General features: G+C 34.4%; 5 protein-coding genes across 5 annotated transcripts; 4 read left to right on the forward strand and 1 right to left on the reverse strand.

The window, feature by feature from the left end:
* Positions 1-5,784: 5,784 nt before the first annotated feature.
* LOC133335306 (solute carrier family 35 member G1) lies at positions 5,785-7,028 on the forward strand. Its single transcript, XM_061543594.1, has 2 exons — positions 5,785-6,009; positions 6,065-7,028. The coding sequence occupies exons 1-2, from the start codon at positions 5,801-5,803 to the stop codon at positions 6,900-6,902; spliced, it is 1,047 nt and encodes a 348-aa protein (XP_061399578.1). The 5' UTR covers positions 5,785-5,800; the 3' UTR covers positions 6,903-7,028.
* Positions 7,029-7,224: 196 nt separating this feature from the next.
* Positions 7,225-9,251, reverse strand: LOC133335281 (exonuclease 3'-5' domain-containing protein 2). Its single transcript, XM_061543570.1, has 5 exons — positions 9,052-9,251; positions 8,021-8,985; positions 7,795-7,963; positions 7,411-7,734; positions 7,225-7,351 (listed from the first exon to the last, which is right to left on the reverse strand). Exons 1-5 carry the CDS (start codon positions 9,249-9,251, stop codon positions 7,225-7,227), a joined length of 1,785 nt encoding a protein of 594 aa, XP_061399554.1.
* A 1,784-nt stretch (positions 9,252-11,035) lies between these two features.
* Positions 11,036-12,209, forward strand: LOC133335283 (uncharacterized). Its single transcript, XM_061543571.1, has 2 exons — positions 11,036-11,265; positions 11,369-12,209. Exons 1-2 carry the CDS (start codon positions 11,036-11,038, stop codon positions 12,207-12,209), a joined length of 1,071 nt encoding a protein of 356 aa, XP_061399555.1.
* A 339-nt stretch (positions 12,210-12,548) lies between these two features.
* LOC133335287 (mediator of RNA polymerase II transcription subunit 4) lies at positions 12,549-13,458 on the forward strand. The gene is made up of 3 exons (XM_061543575.1): positions 12,549-12,616; positions 12,676-12,850; positions 12,928-13,458. Exons 1-3 carry the CDS (start codon positions 12,549-12,551, stop codon positions 13,438-13,440), a joined length of 756 nt encoding a protein of 251 aa, XP_061399559.1. The 3' UTR covers positions 13,441-13,458.
* Positions 13,459-15,084: 1,626 nt separating this feature from the next.
* Positions 15,085-15,729, forward strand: LOC133335284 (metallo-beta-lactamase domain-containing protein 1). The gene has a single exon (XM_061543572.1). The coding sequence runs from the start codon at positions 15,085-15,087 to the stop codon at positions 15,727-15,729; it is 645 nt and encodes a 214-aa protein (XP_061399556.1).
* The last annotated feature ends 413 nt before the right edge of the window (positions 15,730-16,142 follow it).

A 16,142-nucleotide genomic window follows, 5' to 3' on the forward strand; every position in this document is an offset into this window, starting at 1 on the left:
ATGAAGACACCAATGTAAATGTTCCAAAGTAAAAAAGAAAAAATAAATATTCTAGTTTGTTTTTGTTCTTGTACTCCTAAACATAAACATACAACTATAGCATTCATACATACATACTTAGGTAACTAATCTAATCGATGTAAATCGGCATGCAGACATGTTGTATTTTCGCCGTAAAATTGAATTAATTCATACCTACATACTCGTACATAAATTACATACTTATAACTCTTATCTATACCATTGCACACGCTTGCGTAAATCATACATTGTATGATTTATGTGCACACATCATTTTATACTACGAATCGATTGATCATCCACTCTCACCAAAACGCTCATCCCACTACAAATAAAAAATCGTACTTTATTCTGCGCAAATCTTTCCCTCGCCTCCCACAAACGCTCATATCATTATATAGCAATATGTAATAAGTATGAACACCCCAATGCTTGATAATCTCATCGCGTAGATAGCTCTAATGCGAGTTTAACCTTAACCTTAAAACAGCGATTGGCTGGACCACTTGCACACATATTTATACACTACATACAGTATGTCAGTAGGTGCGACAAAATTTAAAGACTTGGTAACATTCTAAACATTTCATGTGGACTTGAATTGTTCCGTATTCTAAAGTGTACGTACACGAAATACTGTCTATTGTATGTGCCTTTATTTTCTGCATAACAAACAGATGAAAACTGTGATTAACGGATACCCGAAAAATCCTTCACACACCGTTCGAAGAATGTCATTGGAAATTAACAGGGATATAGTATATCCGCCGAATAGAAGTTCATTGTAGGAATAAAATTGAAATGAAATGAAAAAGTGTAGCTAGTCAGATATACTTTGATGTTATGACTGGTAAGCCTATGTGTGTGTGTGCGTGTAAGGTTGTCCTCCATCGATGCCCTAAATAATAAGTAAAGTTAATACAAAATGTGATTGGTTTAGTCTAATATACAATATAATACAATACAAATAAATAAGTTTACATAAAATACGCACAATATTTGTAACATGTCGCTTTTTCAGATTGTTCTTAGAAAGCGTTCTTCTATCCTAAACTTTGTTAGTTTAATTTTGACAATTTATTGATTTTTACAAAAAAAATGATTTTTGGTCTGTTCCCGTATTGCAAGAATCTACTAGATTCTACTATTTTCTTCGATATTATAAAGGAAAATTTGTTATCGTAGTAAAAAATAGTAGATTCTTGCAGTACGGGAACAGTCCATTTGTGTTTTTTTCTAAATTCTTTGTACACATTTTATACGAAACCAAGCAATAAATAGTTTTTGAAAACAACCACTATTTATCAAAAGCTAATATAATTAATACGTTTACTGTCATATATATTATAAAATAAAAAACAAAAATACTAAAACAAATATTGGACAAAAATTGTAAAACATTCACATGAAATATTACCAAAAATAAAACGGAAATACATGTTATGGCTAACATTCATGGTATAATAATAAAAGGTAACAGCAAGTGTTGTTGTACAAAAAACGATACAACAACCACATGGAAATTTGTTGTTGTAAGTTCTACTAGTGTCAACTCATTTGACAGAAAAATTTTGTATACAAACAAACAAATTATCATCAAATTATTTTTATTTTGAAAATTAAATATTTTCGAATCCTCAAAATAAAAATCTATCGCTTCCACATCTGTCCTTTAATTGAGCCATTGCCATATATATGTGTAACACGTATGGAAATGCTGGGAAGAGCGAGTTATTCCTTCAAGAAAGATTTGCTTCCTCAAACTTTCCCAGCAGGCAGATTGAGTAAATTGAATACGGAAGAACATTAATAAAGAACAATTTCAAATTGTATGCGTTCCCAATTTTACTGTTGGGTGATTTTTAAAAACATAATTTGTCAAATTCATATTGACACTAGTATTACGTTGGAATCAAATCAGCTGGGATTTGCTGTTACCTTTTATAATTGTACCATGGCTAACATTAAATAAATAAAAAAATTCAACAAAAATGTATGTATATGAATAGAAGTATTTAAAAATATGTGTTAAGAATATTTTATCATTAATAATATTTATTTAAAATTTTTATACATTCATACCTATATATACACATATGACAACAAATATACTTGTAAGTTCAGTCTGAAGATGAAACTTAATAAATTATTTCGTCTAGCAGACTATCAGGACGGATTGACTGACTGACCGACAGACATACTATTGGACTGTATTATGAAATACAAGCATTACAATCGTTTTTAAATTGTTTTATTTTTATACAACTTTCCCAAAACACAAAGGTTATAACAAAATACATGTATACACTCTAATGAAAAACAAATATATCATATCACTTTTATATACATACAAACAATCAAGCCAATGAAACAAGGAAATAACAGTAAAGAGAGATATTTACAATAATTTATAATAAAAAAATAAAACAAATAATGGTAAAGAAAACAAAATAATTTCATATTTTCATTATTCGTTTTTTTCAGTTCGAAATTTTTATTTTTTTCTTATCTTGGGGATATGTTCACATATGGTCTGGTCCATATGTTCATGTTATTCCAATTATCCAGTAAACAAAATTAATCTTAGTATTATGATTTACCTTAAACCACAGACATTCGGCGATATTTTCATTCCACTTCTCCGCAATTAACTTAGATATATAAAAATACGACAATATCTATTCCCATATGAAAATAGAAAACTGTGTAAATTTATTGAGACCATTGAGATTTTCAAAAAGTTAAAATTTCCAGAAATTTGAGATGATTTAAGTCTTTCCCATTTATTAGAACGTTCAACAATTCGCACTTCCAACAATTTCGAGGTACTTAATTTGTTTATCTAAATAGTGCAAAGAACAATAATAGTTCAAGATTTTGGTTATTGTATGCCATAATTTGAAACTACATAACAGATCTGAATTTATTCCTTCATAATTTTGTCTTTTTCTAGCTCTTGTTTATTTCTCTTCATTTAAAGTTTGAATCCTACCTAAATCATATATCACATTAAGATACTTTCATACATAATGAATGATGCTGCACACACAAGGAACACTTTTCACACCATGCACCTTGTTCTGGCATAAAAGTTGACATGTCACAAAAAAGCAAACATCTGCAAAAATCACAAACGCTTTGCATCATTGTCTTCATATTTATCGAATTAATAGAATAAACAATTCACAGCCTATTGCTTACATATTTCACCATTAACCAATCCACCCCACCCTACCAAACAAACACACATATCCACTAATTAATTATTATTACCTACCAATGTACATGTAAGTAAGAATACAAACAGTTATTTTAAATAAACATTTATATGATGTTATTGAAAAAAAAAAATAAATAATAAAAAACATTTGAGAAGACTGAGGACTAACCATGTCAAAGAGAAATGTTTCTTAACGAACGAACGATGACCGACCGACCGACAAAATACCATAAACAATATTTATATGAAAATAATGTGGCTCAATAATATTAAACTTTTGTATACAAATTTCAAAATGATATTGAAATAAAACCCAATAAGATATAGTATTATGCGAACATTACTCTGTACTGTATTATAGGCTTCATTGAAAAAAAAATAGAAACAAATCCACACATTGCTACTTAATAAGTATGTATCAAAAAAAAAAATTATTAATTTGATGCTAAATACCCTTAAATCAATTAATTATGAATGTTTTTTTTTTTAATTAATGCCAACACAGTTTTATAACAACTATAACTACATACAAAATATAGCAAAAAAAAAATAATATGAGGTAAATAAAAAGTACCACCGCTTTATGTAAAACCCAACTAAAGTGTTTATCTTTATTGGTTTTGTGTAAAATATATTGAACTCATATGGAAGGTAAAGGTGATCAGAATGGAACAGTCATCATCCTATATGGAAAGCTACAACATAGTGATTTTTTAATATGGTCTAGGTACATAAATTCGATTTGTTGGGAATTGTGCTCATATAATTGTTTAAATTGGCATAGATTGGAACACCAAGGATTACATTTATTAACAACCAACAAAATATGCATTAATTAGTTCCGGCATGTGACATGCACCAAACACATGGCGTTTGATAACAACTAAGGGGATCTACTTTCTACAAAAGACAGCATACATTGTATATTAAATCTTTGCTTTGAAATAACAAACGGAAAAAAGGAGGCGGTGCCTTACAGGGGCTATACCAGCCAGTACATAGACTGATACTTATGTACCATATTCCAAAATTATATCACTAGCCATTTCCTAAGTCTCTGTAGGATTTATTTGGCAATTTCCGTGTTTTCAGGAAATGTTTTGAAATCATTCTTAATTTTTTTTCCTAAAAACCGTTTTTTATTTGAGTTATGCTATACTGTACGCACCAAAAACACAAGAATACACTATCGATAACATACAGTACTGTATTTGCCTTCTAATGGAAGAAGTGAAAAATACAACCCTACACTGTACATACACTAGCATTCAACACTGAGGTCTCCACGCGAACAATGCCCGTTATCTACCGATTTTCGGTACAAACGAAAATGTTAGGTTCCATATATTGGCTGGGGAGCCAATTATATAAGTAAGCTTTTTTGATATTTATGTATTATTAGTTATTAGGACATTATGTCATTGTTAATACTATTTTTGGCCTTGTAGGCTTATGTATTATTGAATGGAATAAATAAATTAATATATCCCCCCGGTATTTCTTACATCAAAAGTCCGACTGTATAACATACTTCCTCGTAAAGTGGGAAAGTTCATTGCTAATAAATTTCAATACAAATTATATTTCTGGTTGTCAGGAGTTTATAATTGGTCTCTTCCCGTACTGCAATAATGTACTGGTTTTTACTATTTTTGTCGATATCATAAAGGAATGTTTGTGATCGTAGTAATAAGTAGTAAATTCTTGGAGTACTGGAACATACCAAATATATCAAGAATCTATGTTTTGAATAACTTGACAATAATAACACAGGCTCTGGTTCTGTTGAGTGAAAAGTAAAAATAACGTTTTATTTTAATTTATTTATTCCTTGTGGTTTTTGTATTTTCGATAACACATAACGCAACGGATGGCTCAAGGCGAACATTCAGCTTAGATTTTTAGATTTTCAATACTAATAGTCGATTAATTCCTTTACGAACGTTTTTAAATTTTTCTTCAGTTGGCAGACCTAACTCCTTTTTTTGTTTTGATTCCCCGATCCGTCCGATTTTCGACCTAAGATACACTAAGGTACACATCTTTGTTTGTTTTGATTCTGACTTTATCAGTTACGTTTTAAAGCTATTTCGTCCAATTCTCCAACGCCGTCAAAATTTTAAAAAACGGCATTGTAATTAAAAGTGATAGCACGCCAATCGAAGAAAATTCATCAAACTCTTATTTTTATGTATTTGAAGAAAATATACCGTACTTAAAATGTTTCGAAAACCTAATGGGCTCATAGTTAATAAAACACTTCAACAGAATCGGTGAAGGTGTGTCGCATAAAGCAGATATAATTCCAAACCCCCTACAGAATATAGTTAATCCAATAGAATTTAGTGGAATAGACATACGGTGAAAAATCGATAAAATCAAGGGGTATGTTAAGAAGCAGCCCATGTACTACTGTTCCTATAATGAATACATTTTTACTGATTGTTATTTTTATACATTAGCTAAAGGTGAAACAGGAAGAGGTTTTGATAGACAGAGACTATGAAACCATAAAAATCAACAGCAGACTTGTCTAGGAAAACAAAAAACATCGCAAATATGTCTGAAAATTTGGAGTTGCGTCAATTTGTGGACGGACCCATCGTTCCAATAGTGTCCAACCGCTGGTTCGTACGAATGAAAAACAAACTAAATTGTCCATACTTGGGAATCATTCTGGCCACACTGTCTTCGTTATTTTTCTCTCTGTGTTCTGTGATAGTAAAGGGGCTCGTGGACATTAATCCCATGGAATTGGCTTCCTTTAGGTAAGTTATGGTGCTGGCATTAAATAATTATCCTACTAAATAGAAATGTTTACAGGTTTATTGGCGTCCTCTTACCGGCCGTCCCCATTTTAGTTTACACCAAGCAACCAGTGTTCCCTGAAGGAAAGCGGGTCATTCTATTGCTTCGATGTTTCATGGGCACCACGGGTCTGATGTTAAGTTTTTACGCTTTTCGCCATATGCCTCTAGCGGATGCCAGTGTAATAATATTTTCCACGCCAGTATTCGTGGCCATCTTTGCCCGGGTGTTTCTTAAAGAGCAATGCAGTCTATTCAACATAGTTACTATTGTACTCACCCTGGTGGGTGTGGTGTTGATAACACGACCGCCATTTGTATTCGGCGACTCAGCCGCATCCTTGGAGGCGGAACGATATGAGGGGAAACATTACGACATTTGGGGTCCAGTTGCAGCCATATCATCTACACTGTTTGGTGCCAACGTCTACATATTACTGAGGGCTTTGAAGGGCTTACATTTTTCTGTCATCATGACCAATTTTGGAGCATTTGCTCTCGTATATACCCTAATCGTGTGCGGTTCGATTGGAGCCATTTGCTGGCCAGCTTGCGGTCGTGACAGGTGGCTGGTCGTAGTCCTGGGTATTTTTAGCTTCCTGGGGCAAATCCTTTTAACCGTGTCTTTGCAACTCGAACAAGCTGGACCCGTCGCCATTGCTCGTTGTGCTGATATTGTTTTCGCCTTTATATGGCAAATGATGTTCTTTGGCGAAACGCCTACTGGCTACTCACTTCTGGGAGCTTTTCTAGTTGTAAGTTCAGTTATATTAACAGCTCTAAAAAAGTGGGCTCTGTCACTACCCCGAGAATCGTCAGTAAGAAAACGACTGCGTTTTTTAATCATCGATTAAGTAGAAGTAAAAACCAAATCTATCCATAATGACACATTAACCATTTCCAACTTAACCAATTAAGCGCATTGTGGTTTCTCTCATCTCTTGTAGTTATTAATAGCAAATTAATAAAACAATATGACATATAAATAGTGTGGTATTATTTTTCTCCTTGCGCGTGTTGCTATTTAATAGCAATGTAAATTGTGCCATAAATAATTAGGCCTGATACTATTAATACTATAAATAAATACTATTATTAAATACGATAGTAATAAAACATGTCCTTCGGTTAGGAAAACTGAAAATATATTTGCTGACAATACACATTATGAAAGTGTTATGGTACGCCTGCCATATGTTCCTTGTTGCTAGTGCTATTGACTTTTTTGTTTCCATCAGGTAATAGACCGGCAAGTTTTAAATCCGCCTCCTCAACCCGTCCTTCGTTGGCTCTTATCTCCAGTCTAGGAAAATACAAACACTGAATTTTAAACCTGATATAGAATATTTGTTCTATGTTTACCTATTGGCGTTATGGTTCACATCCCAATGTAATGGCAAAAACCTAGGTTTCATTGTGTTTAGGAAATGCAGTCGCCATATTTTTTCCAATTCTATCAGGCCGCCTAACTTATCTTGGAACGTTTGAACCACCTTCTCTCCATGATGGCAGTAGTTGTCATTATTTTCCTTTGTGTTTATTTCGGCAGCCGTTTGCAACAATTCAACACTTAGTTCCGATTCTTCTTCGTAGTAATCGAGTAATACTGCTTCTAGCTCCTTGCGCCTGGCCTCATTTATTTTATCGCCATGATTTAGCAGGGCACGAGCAGCGGATCTTATTTTTCTGTAAACAGTAGAAATGCGTTAATCTAGTTGGCGATAACGGGTACAGAGTGGTACCAACTTCAATTCCGGTATTTCTTTGTATTTGATAGAACAATCATCCTGGGTGAATGGAGCATCGCACATTGTGCTGAGTTTGTGGCGGATTTTCAAATCGGATATGTTACTTATTTGGTGACAGGAATGGCACAATAGAAGCACATCGTGTGAAGTGTGGGTTTTCATGACAACTGCAAAACAAATCGATGTAAATCCTCGATATAAACAGTCAAATAATATACATTTACCTGGAAAATGTTTTCGATATTCCCGAGGAACAACATTTTTCCTAATATAAGCTTCCCTGTGACCACAAACCACACATTGATTTTCTTTTGGAGTTTGATAGTATTTGCCAACATCGCCTTCTGCACGACCAGCAGGTTCAAAGTTGAGACGAACTGTGTATGGCTCACAATTTACTTCAGTTCCCAGATTTCTTTCAACATACCACTTTGCTTTACGTTTGTCGATGGTACACAACAGCTCTCCATCTGGCGCTTCCAACAGGCAATTGTCATATAAAACTTTAGATCTCGCCGATGTGGTATATTTTCTAACCTGCAGTTTTTTGGAATCGGATTCGGTCTTTTTCTGACTCGTTTGTGCAAATCGTTTTGACTTGTTGAGTTTGGTATTAGGATTGAAGTAACCCTCCTTGAAGGATGCCTCTAAAAATGGGTCCAGCCTTGACCGAATTGTTTCAAAGTCGATTTTATGTAACTGCCAAAAATGCTTGGGCAAAAGTTCCTTCGTCAGCCTCTTAAAGATTTCCACAGCAACAAGAGCATCATTTGCAGCATAGTTCAGTTGCTTTGGACTGAGTTCCGTTGCTTCCCAATCTGAACAGACCAACCGCCAGTGTTTATCCAATTCAACACCCAATACTGATTTGGACATATTTGCCAAACCAGATGGCTTTCGTCCAGTCATTGCAGCTAGAAAACGCAAATCGAAAGTACTTGCAACTCCCACACCATAGTCGTGACATAACTTCTTTGCATCCCCATGTGGATCAACTCCTACCTTGAGAACTTCATCATCTTCCAATAATTCTCGTAAGCTCTTTGGGATTTGCTTCATGCTACATAGTCTGAATAAGGCGCATAAACCCTTCTCTGATGATAGCTGTAACAACGCGGCCGGGCGCCTAGTCCCACCCACCGTTACCCATTCACAGTCGAACCCCAAGACCTTAAACGAATGGCAATGCCTAGATTATTTGCAAGAAACTACATTAGATCCAAGCAACCCACAATGTAAATAGCAATTGACTCACTTTTTCAATTCGGTTACTATCCTGTGGCAGTCGTCCGCAGTTTGTATAACTTCAATGCGTCTGTGGCCGAGTGGATCCCTCAGCCGTCTGAGATAACTTAAAATACGTTCCCGCCTGGAGGCAATTACAAAGAACAGCCCCAGACCTGCTGCCACCAGAGCATTCCTTCTGGTAATCGCGAATCTCTCACCATCGACCATTCCGTGTGATAACTTAAGAACAAATATGAATTCAAAAGAAATTGAGAGATTGGAGTCATGTCTGTGTTATACATCGGCTAGCCGCCGAACTCTTTACTGTTTCGCCGTCAACATAGAAGCTACATATTGCGAGCAACACAAAACATCTGTTAGGATCCATCGACATTTCGGAATTTATGGTCGAGGAAAAATTGTATCGCTTTGGCTTTTAAGTGTCCTATAGTATATTTTCTTTACGTAAATTTTGCATATCTCCAGTAATGAATATTTTCTTTTAAATTTTTGCAAAGCAATACAGATTTTATATAGCCGATCAGAGCACACATCGATTAGGTCCGATGTATAATTCCCCTGATAATATAAACTCAACTATATTATGTAGAATTCAAAATGGTAATAATGTTTATTATTGAGGAAATTTATTATAAATAGAAAAAGTTACGACTCCCCGATGATGATCGTCGAAAACGATCTAAATATCGGAACATAATAAATAAAAATGTTAAATTAAAATTTCGTGTCGAACATAAAAAAAATGCAAGGAAAAGATAAGGATGCCATTAAACAACAGTCAACCCAAGCGAGATCAAAAAATCAATAGAATCGTGACAAATCATGCTTTCTGTAAAGCTACACTGGAGAGAATGAAACCGGTTCCATCAGCTTTAAGTGAAACCTGTAGTTTGGAGGAAAATGTTGACCATGTATTAACTCACTGCCAAAATTTTACATATGAGAGAAGTTTACATCCGAGTATCCAAAATTCAATATCCACGGTGGATTTCATTAGCAAATATGGATTTGATAAACTCATGTTTTAATCAAGTTTTTGGAGAAAATAGAATTTAACATTTAAAAAGTTTCAGTGTTCATGGCGATATAGCGACCAAGAAAACTTCAGAGCATACTCGACAACATTCCAAGGACAACTTTAAATATAAAAAATCATAATTTAATCAAGTTTTTGGAGAAAAAAGATTTTAACCCGTAGAAGCTTTCAATGTTCATGGCGATATAGTGGCCAAGAAACCTTCGGAGTATACTCGACAACATTCCGAAGACAACTTTAAATATAAAAAAAGACATAAAGATGAAAATTAAAAAATTGAATCCGAAGCGGTATAACTTTTTTCTTTAATGGTAATATTTCTTTTGTGTTAAAAGAAAAAACAAAAAACTAGAGGTTCTCATGTTTTTTCTCCACTGATAGTAGCTATTAGGGTCTTTTGCTCTTTTACATATAATTTTTGCATCCACACTTAATCATATTTGCACTGCAACCGTTACACGGTAAAAGCGCCTTTTTACATTTTCATATTTTGCTCTCTCTCAGCTATTACATCTCCTCGTTTCTGTCTTTTTTCTTTATGTCTATTCATTTGTAAAATTGTGCATCGCAAGTATGTATGTGAAAATAAAATTAGAACCGCAAAATTTAAAATCCCCACAAAAGGTCAGTTTTGTTTCTTATTTTAAAATACATTTAATATTTCATTGCCAATTATTTATTCTAATTACGTTTGCAGAAAATTAATTATTTTCCTATCGATGATGACTCCACTTTGGCTGCTCTAAAAAGAAAAATTGAGCAATATGTAAATGTGCCCGCTGAAAGGCAAGAAATTCGCTCACTGACCGAATCTTATGACAACAGAGATTCGACGATAATCAAAGATATCTGCGATTTAAAAAGTTCCTCGACTTTATTGCTTTATTCCTATAAGAATTTAAGCATCTACGAGGATCCACAATTTGTTTGCTTCCTTCAAGTCTGCAACGATAAAATGGCGTTGCAACAACAAGAGATGGAGGAAAAGGTTAAAAAATACACCCAGAAGGATACAAGTTCTAGGGAGATGAAAACCAACGCGGACACACTTATAATTGATTCTGAATCGTGTAGTTCGAGTGAATATTCTGACGACGAAACCAGTCAGTCCGAATCCGATAGTTCATCGTCTAGTGAATGTAAAAAACGACAGAAAACCTTTACGGCAGCCAACCATTCTAAAAGGTAAAACTTCTCCACACACAATTGATAAAACGTTAACGATATTTCTATTACTTAGGCAAAAGTCAGCTACGATCGGAAATAATCTTTCCCCAACTTTATTCAGGTACCTTGAAGAATTTCCAAGTTGTGAAAGTTCAAGTGTTGAAACAGTTATCAGAAATGATTCTTCAGACATGAATTCAAGAGGTGCGGCAATGCAACAACTTACTTCAGAAAATTCATCTAATTTGGTTGAAAGTAAGCCAAATGAAGGCCTCGCAAATAATCAGAATCAATATTCCGAAACATCAAAAAGTTCAAGAACAACCACTTATAATACCCAAACAGTGCAAAATAAAAATGTCCCAAACCTTCAACCGAATGTAACTTCTACTACATGCGATAATAACAATCCCTGTCGCAAATTAGACCCTGAATACCGTAAGTATATGGTAAGCGTATCTAAAAGCGAGGGTAACATCAATGAGGCCGAGTGCGAACTTTTGCTGGAATGGTTTTTTGATCGATTTCGTATTTGCGACACTTTAGATAAGCTGCAATTCGGAAACGAACCCATTACATTACACAAGGGCAGATTGTGGATTGCATGTTGGAATGAAACAACATTAACGTGGATAATGGATAATATAAAGGAATATCCTGAAACGTACGATGTAGAAATGCTGAATCAAGAAATATCCTGTGAGGTAGTAATACCCATGGCATCCAATAATAAAAACCTCCTCGACATATTTGATCTGCTGGAGAAACAAAATGCAAATTTGATCACTACAAGATGGTGCGTGGTGAATCGCAAATTGCTTGAGAGTGAAAACAAAAATGCAGCCGTTTGTCGAAATGAGCTCTTCAGTATACATATCGACTCTGAAAGCAAAGATATTTTACTAAAGAACAATTTAAAACTTAAGTATTTTTTCTGGCAAATAATGTTTAAGTTCCTGTAATACATAAACCATATGTACATATGTACATACATATATCTATTTATATTCAAGTATTAATTTATAATTTTTATCATGAATTTGAAATAAATACAGAAGGTATTCTATTGTAAGACATGGGGTTTTACTTCTATTTAGATGTTATTATTTTCAAAGAATATTTTTTCGCGACACGAATCGGCGGACATAACGTCTTGAATACGTCTTTGATGTCTGTTTTGGCGTAATGTGTAATAGAAACGGTGTAATCATTCCAATGTGCATAGCAAGTCGACACAGAAGAAGAAGTGGAAATAGCATTCAACTAATTATCTACTTTGTTTACACCAATTTGCCGAGGAGATGTCATTCCATTTAAGCACAAAGGAGAGGTTGCTCCTTCTTATAGATGACATGGAATTAATAGCCAAGTGAGTTTCAGCGCATCCCACATCAAATAGACAGTAAACTCTTATAATCGGATATTTAGGGAATTAATCGACAATCTCCTGCCGAAGCATCAAAAGTCTACAGCTGAACACACCGCACTTGTAGATTTGCTCGTGGCCAAAGATGAGGAATTTCGCAAGATGTTGGAATTGGCTGATGAACAAGCTAAACTCGAGCAGAAAATGGATGAATTGAAGGCCAAGGTAGATGTACAGGTAGGCGAAACATATATAAATGTTCAATGTGCAGTGAAATACTCAATAAATTATTAAAAACTATTGTTGGATTGCAGGACCGAGAGATACAGAAACTTCAGAAATCACTAAAGGAAGCTGAACAGATTTTGGCCACTGCTATATTCCAGGCTAGGCAGAAACTTGCTAGTATTAAACAAGCCAATAAAAGGCCTGTTTCCTCTGAGGAATTAATTAAATATGCACATCGTATAAGTTCTGCAAATGCTGTCAGCGCACCAATTACATGGTGTATAGGAGACGTACGGCGACCATATCCAACTGATATCGAAATGCGTAATGGTTTCTTGGGCAAATCAGACCTCAATATAAATGGCGGCGGGGTGGTGCACCAAAATAACATGACCGATAATCAGCGCAGCGTTAATGAAGTCCCAAACGCATTCCAAAATCAGTTTAATTGGACGAACATGGGAGAATTGCATATGTCTATGGGTTCGTCGGGCAATTCAGTTGCTTTGGAGACACGTTCCCACAAAGAAGCCTCTCAAGATGATGTTGAAGTTATGTCTACGGACAGCTCAAGCTCAAGTTCTAGTGATTCTCAGTAATAAAATAAAATGTTCTAATCTTAATACATGCACAATGATATTACGCTGTTGGCAATTTACAAGGTAACTAATACATATGCGGCTGGTATTGAAGTTTATTAGCCAAGGGAACCAACTGAATTAGAAAGCACAAATTTACACGGTTATCCTATTATTCAGTGTTGTTAACAATTTGTTATTTACATCTAAGAAGCTTGTTACAGCAATATAAACGTTATAGATGGAATTCCTCGTATATGAACACCAAATGCCGGTATATCTGCTATTTACAGACGGCGAAATTTCAAATCGGAAGGGAAAGTTAAATCCGATTATTAAGCATTTCCTACGATGTACAACTTCAGTCGCAGAGTCTTCATAGTTACAAATAAAAACTACTGAATACTTACATATTAACAAATAATATTGGCAACAATCTTTATAGGAAAACCAAGCCTGAATTACTCTTTAAAAGTACAACAAACAATACATAGTGTACAAATTATGAAATATTGAAGAAATCAAAAAAGAAAATTATTTTGTGGTTATAACTTTAGAAAATTTTGATGATAAACAATTCCTTAGATCAGAAATTTGAAGGGAAACAAACTGTTGCTAAAAACGAATTAATCAACCACAACGACTACTGGGTTACTCGCGAATAGTTAAGTTGGTAGTCACTAATTTAAAAATTCTCAGTCACTAATTTAAGAAAAATGCTAATGCCATGTACAGACGAGCGTCGTTCGCTCTCTCATTCGTTGTTCGACCCTTAATTATGAAGTAATTACTTAGTTCCCCATACAAAAATGTCTGAGCGAACACCGACTTTTGTACGTTGTTCAATTCGAATCACTCTCTGAATAACTAAGAAATTTGTCCCATCCCTAACAATTGAGAGGATTTATCGAAAATAAATTAATTTTGACAGCATGAAAATATTTATAAAATTTTCAAACTTTTTCAGTAAAAATGAAAATGATGAATGAAAAGTTAAAAATTGTATAGTTTTTATATATGCAGCAGGATGTAAATTTTGTTTTCTACATAATGCAATATGCATTCCTTTTCCCTTTATTCTAATTAGCGTACAAAACAAGAAACAAATGTGGGGAAACTCAAACAAAAAATTCTCCAAATTTGTATATGTGACAGTATGTGACATTTGAATTGAAAAAATATAAAAATGTATTAAAAACAACAAAATTTTCAGAAAAAATGGAAAACATGAATGAAAAGTAAATAGCTATAGGTTCTGACTATATTCAGGAGAAAGAGAATAATTTTCTCTATTTAAATTTATAGGTAATACACACAAATATGTTGAGATTTCTGTGTAAAGGGAGAAACAACAAATTTGAAAAAGAAAATTCTGATGAGATGAATTAAGAATAGTGTTGTATGAACGGGTTAATTCATGTAGGTAATTCTGAGAGCGAACTACGTTGTTCGAATGCTCGTCAGAACATGGCATAAGAAGGAACAAAGAAATACGAAAACAGCACCAAACTATCAATAGAATACCGAATTTATCAGCTGATTTTCACTTTTTCTATCTCTATTTCTATACAAACGTGCCTCCCGCCATTTCCGTTCGAGTTGGCGTTTTTAAGCCATTATCTGCTGTCCGCCCCGAAGAAGTATCATCTATATATTGGAATCAATATGTTCAACAAGGTATATGTCGTTGCAGAAGGCTATTCAAAACCAATAGGAAATTCGAATGATATGCGTGCAAATTGCTCCTGCACTGTGATACGAACCACAAGTGGCTGTAACATTATAGTGGACACAATGACCGCCTGGGATGGGCAGGTTATTAGAGATGGCCTACAAAACATCGGGCTAACACCGCAAGACATCAAATATGTAGTGTGCACTCATGGCCATTCGGATCACATTGGTTGCAATTATCTTTTTACTTCGGCCGAATGGCATTTTGTTGGTGCTTGCATGTCGCATGGAGACAAATACCCTGAATATGATTTTGCAACACCGTATTCACTAGACAATGGGAATGTGGTGATCATGAGAACTCCTGGTCATACGCTCACTTGCGTATCGGTAGTGGTATTTAATGCAGATCTACAAAGTGGTGGAACAGTTGGAATTTGTGGTGATCTCTTTGAGCGTGAGGAAGACGTCTACGATCAGGAAATATGGTTGAATGCTGGTTCGGAACATCCTCAACTGCAGCGCGAAAATCGTTCCAAAATGGCAGATATGTGTTCTTATATTATACCTGGACATGACAAAGGTTTTCGTGTTACCGAAGAAATAAGGGAGAAGTTGCGCTTGAATTTATGTTAGAAATAAGAATAAATGTGTAATATCTAAAGTTCAACTATGAAAATGGAAATTTGAAAGAACTAATCATCAAGGAGCATATCAAATCCTACTGTCTCGGTGATGTGAAGAAAGTGAACAAGTAAGTGACATTTTTATATTTTTCCATCGCAATTGTAGTTTGCCTAATTAGGATTGTGCGATAAATTTTCCAGAAAATTTTATTCAGTAACTTATTGCAAATATTGAAAGTACGGGTCAAATACTCAATAATTAGTGTAAAAATACCTACCGCTGGAAAAAATGCCAAAAAAAATCTGATGTTACTGGATGTTGTCTTTCTACTCCAAAGTCCTGTAAAAGAGAGAGTTAATTTGACAGTTCAACACTGAGCACTTACTGAATGTTACGGGCTAAATTTCTTGTAGTTAGATTTG

Source organism: Musca vetustissima, unplaced genomic scaffold (genome assembly GCF_032173495.1).
Source record: "Musca vetustissima isolate MV318-11 ecotype Yass unplaced genomic scaffold, APGP_CSIRO_Mvet_v1 utg3273, whole genome shotgun sequence".
NCBI lineage: Eukaryota > Metazoa > Arthropoda > Insecta > Diptera > Muscidae > Musca > Musca vetustissima.

Coding starts and splice junctions, on each gene's coding strand:
- LOC133335287 (XM_061543575.1), top strand. CDS start 12,549: ATGTCATTCCATTTAAGCACAAAGGAGAGGTTGCTCCTTCTTATAGAT. Junction 12,617..12,675: donor GACATGGAATTAATAGCCAA/GTGAGTTTCAGC, acceptor TCGGATATTTAG/GGAATTAATCGACAATCTCC. Junction 12,851..12,927: donor AGGCCAAGGTAGATGTACAG/GTAGGCGAAACA, acceptor GTTGGATTGCAG/GACCGAGAGATACAGAAACT.
- LOC133335283 (XM_061543571.1), top strand. CDS start 11,036: ATGGCGTTGCAACAACAAGAGATGGAGGAAAAGGTTAAAAAATACACC. Junction 11,266..11,368: donor GCAGCCAACCATTCTAAAAG/GTAAAACTTCTC, acceptor AACTTTATTCAG/GTACCTTGAAGAATTTCCAA.
- LOC133335306 (XM_061543594.1), top strand. CDS start 5,801: ATGTCTGAAAATTTGGAGTTGCGTCAATTTGTGGACGGACCCATCGTT. Junction 6,010..6,064: donor ATGGAATTGGCTTCCTTTAG/GTAAGTTATGGT, acceptor AAATGTTTACAG/GTTTATTGGCGTCCTCTTAC.
- LOC133335284 (XM_061543572.1), top strand. CDS start 15,085: ATGTTCAACAAGGTATATGTCGTTGCAGAAGGCTATTCAAAACCAATA.
- LOC133335281 (XM_061543570.1), bottom strand. CDS start 9,251: ATGGTCGATGGTGAGAGATTCGCGATTACCAGAAGGAATGCTCTGGTG. Junction 7,735..7,794: donor AAAGAAATACCGGAATTGAA/GTTGGTACCACT, acceptor TACTGTTTACAG/AAAAATAAGATCCGCTGCTC. Junction 7,352..7,410: donor GTGAACCATAACGCCAATAG/GTAAACATAGAA, acceptor GTATTTTCCTAG/ACTGGAGATAAGAGCCAACG.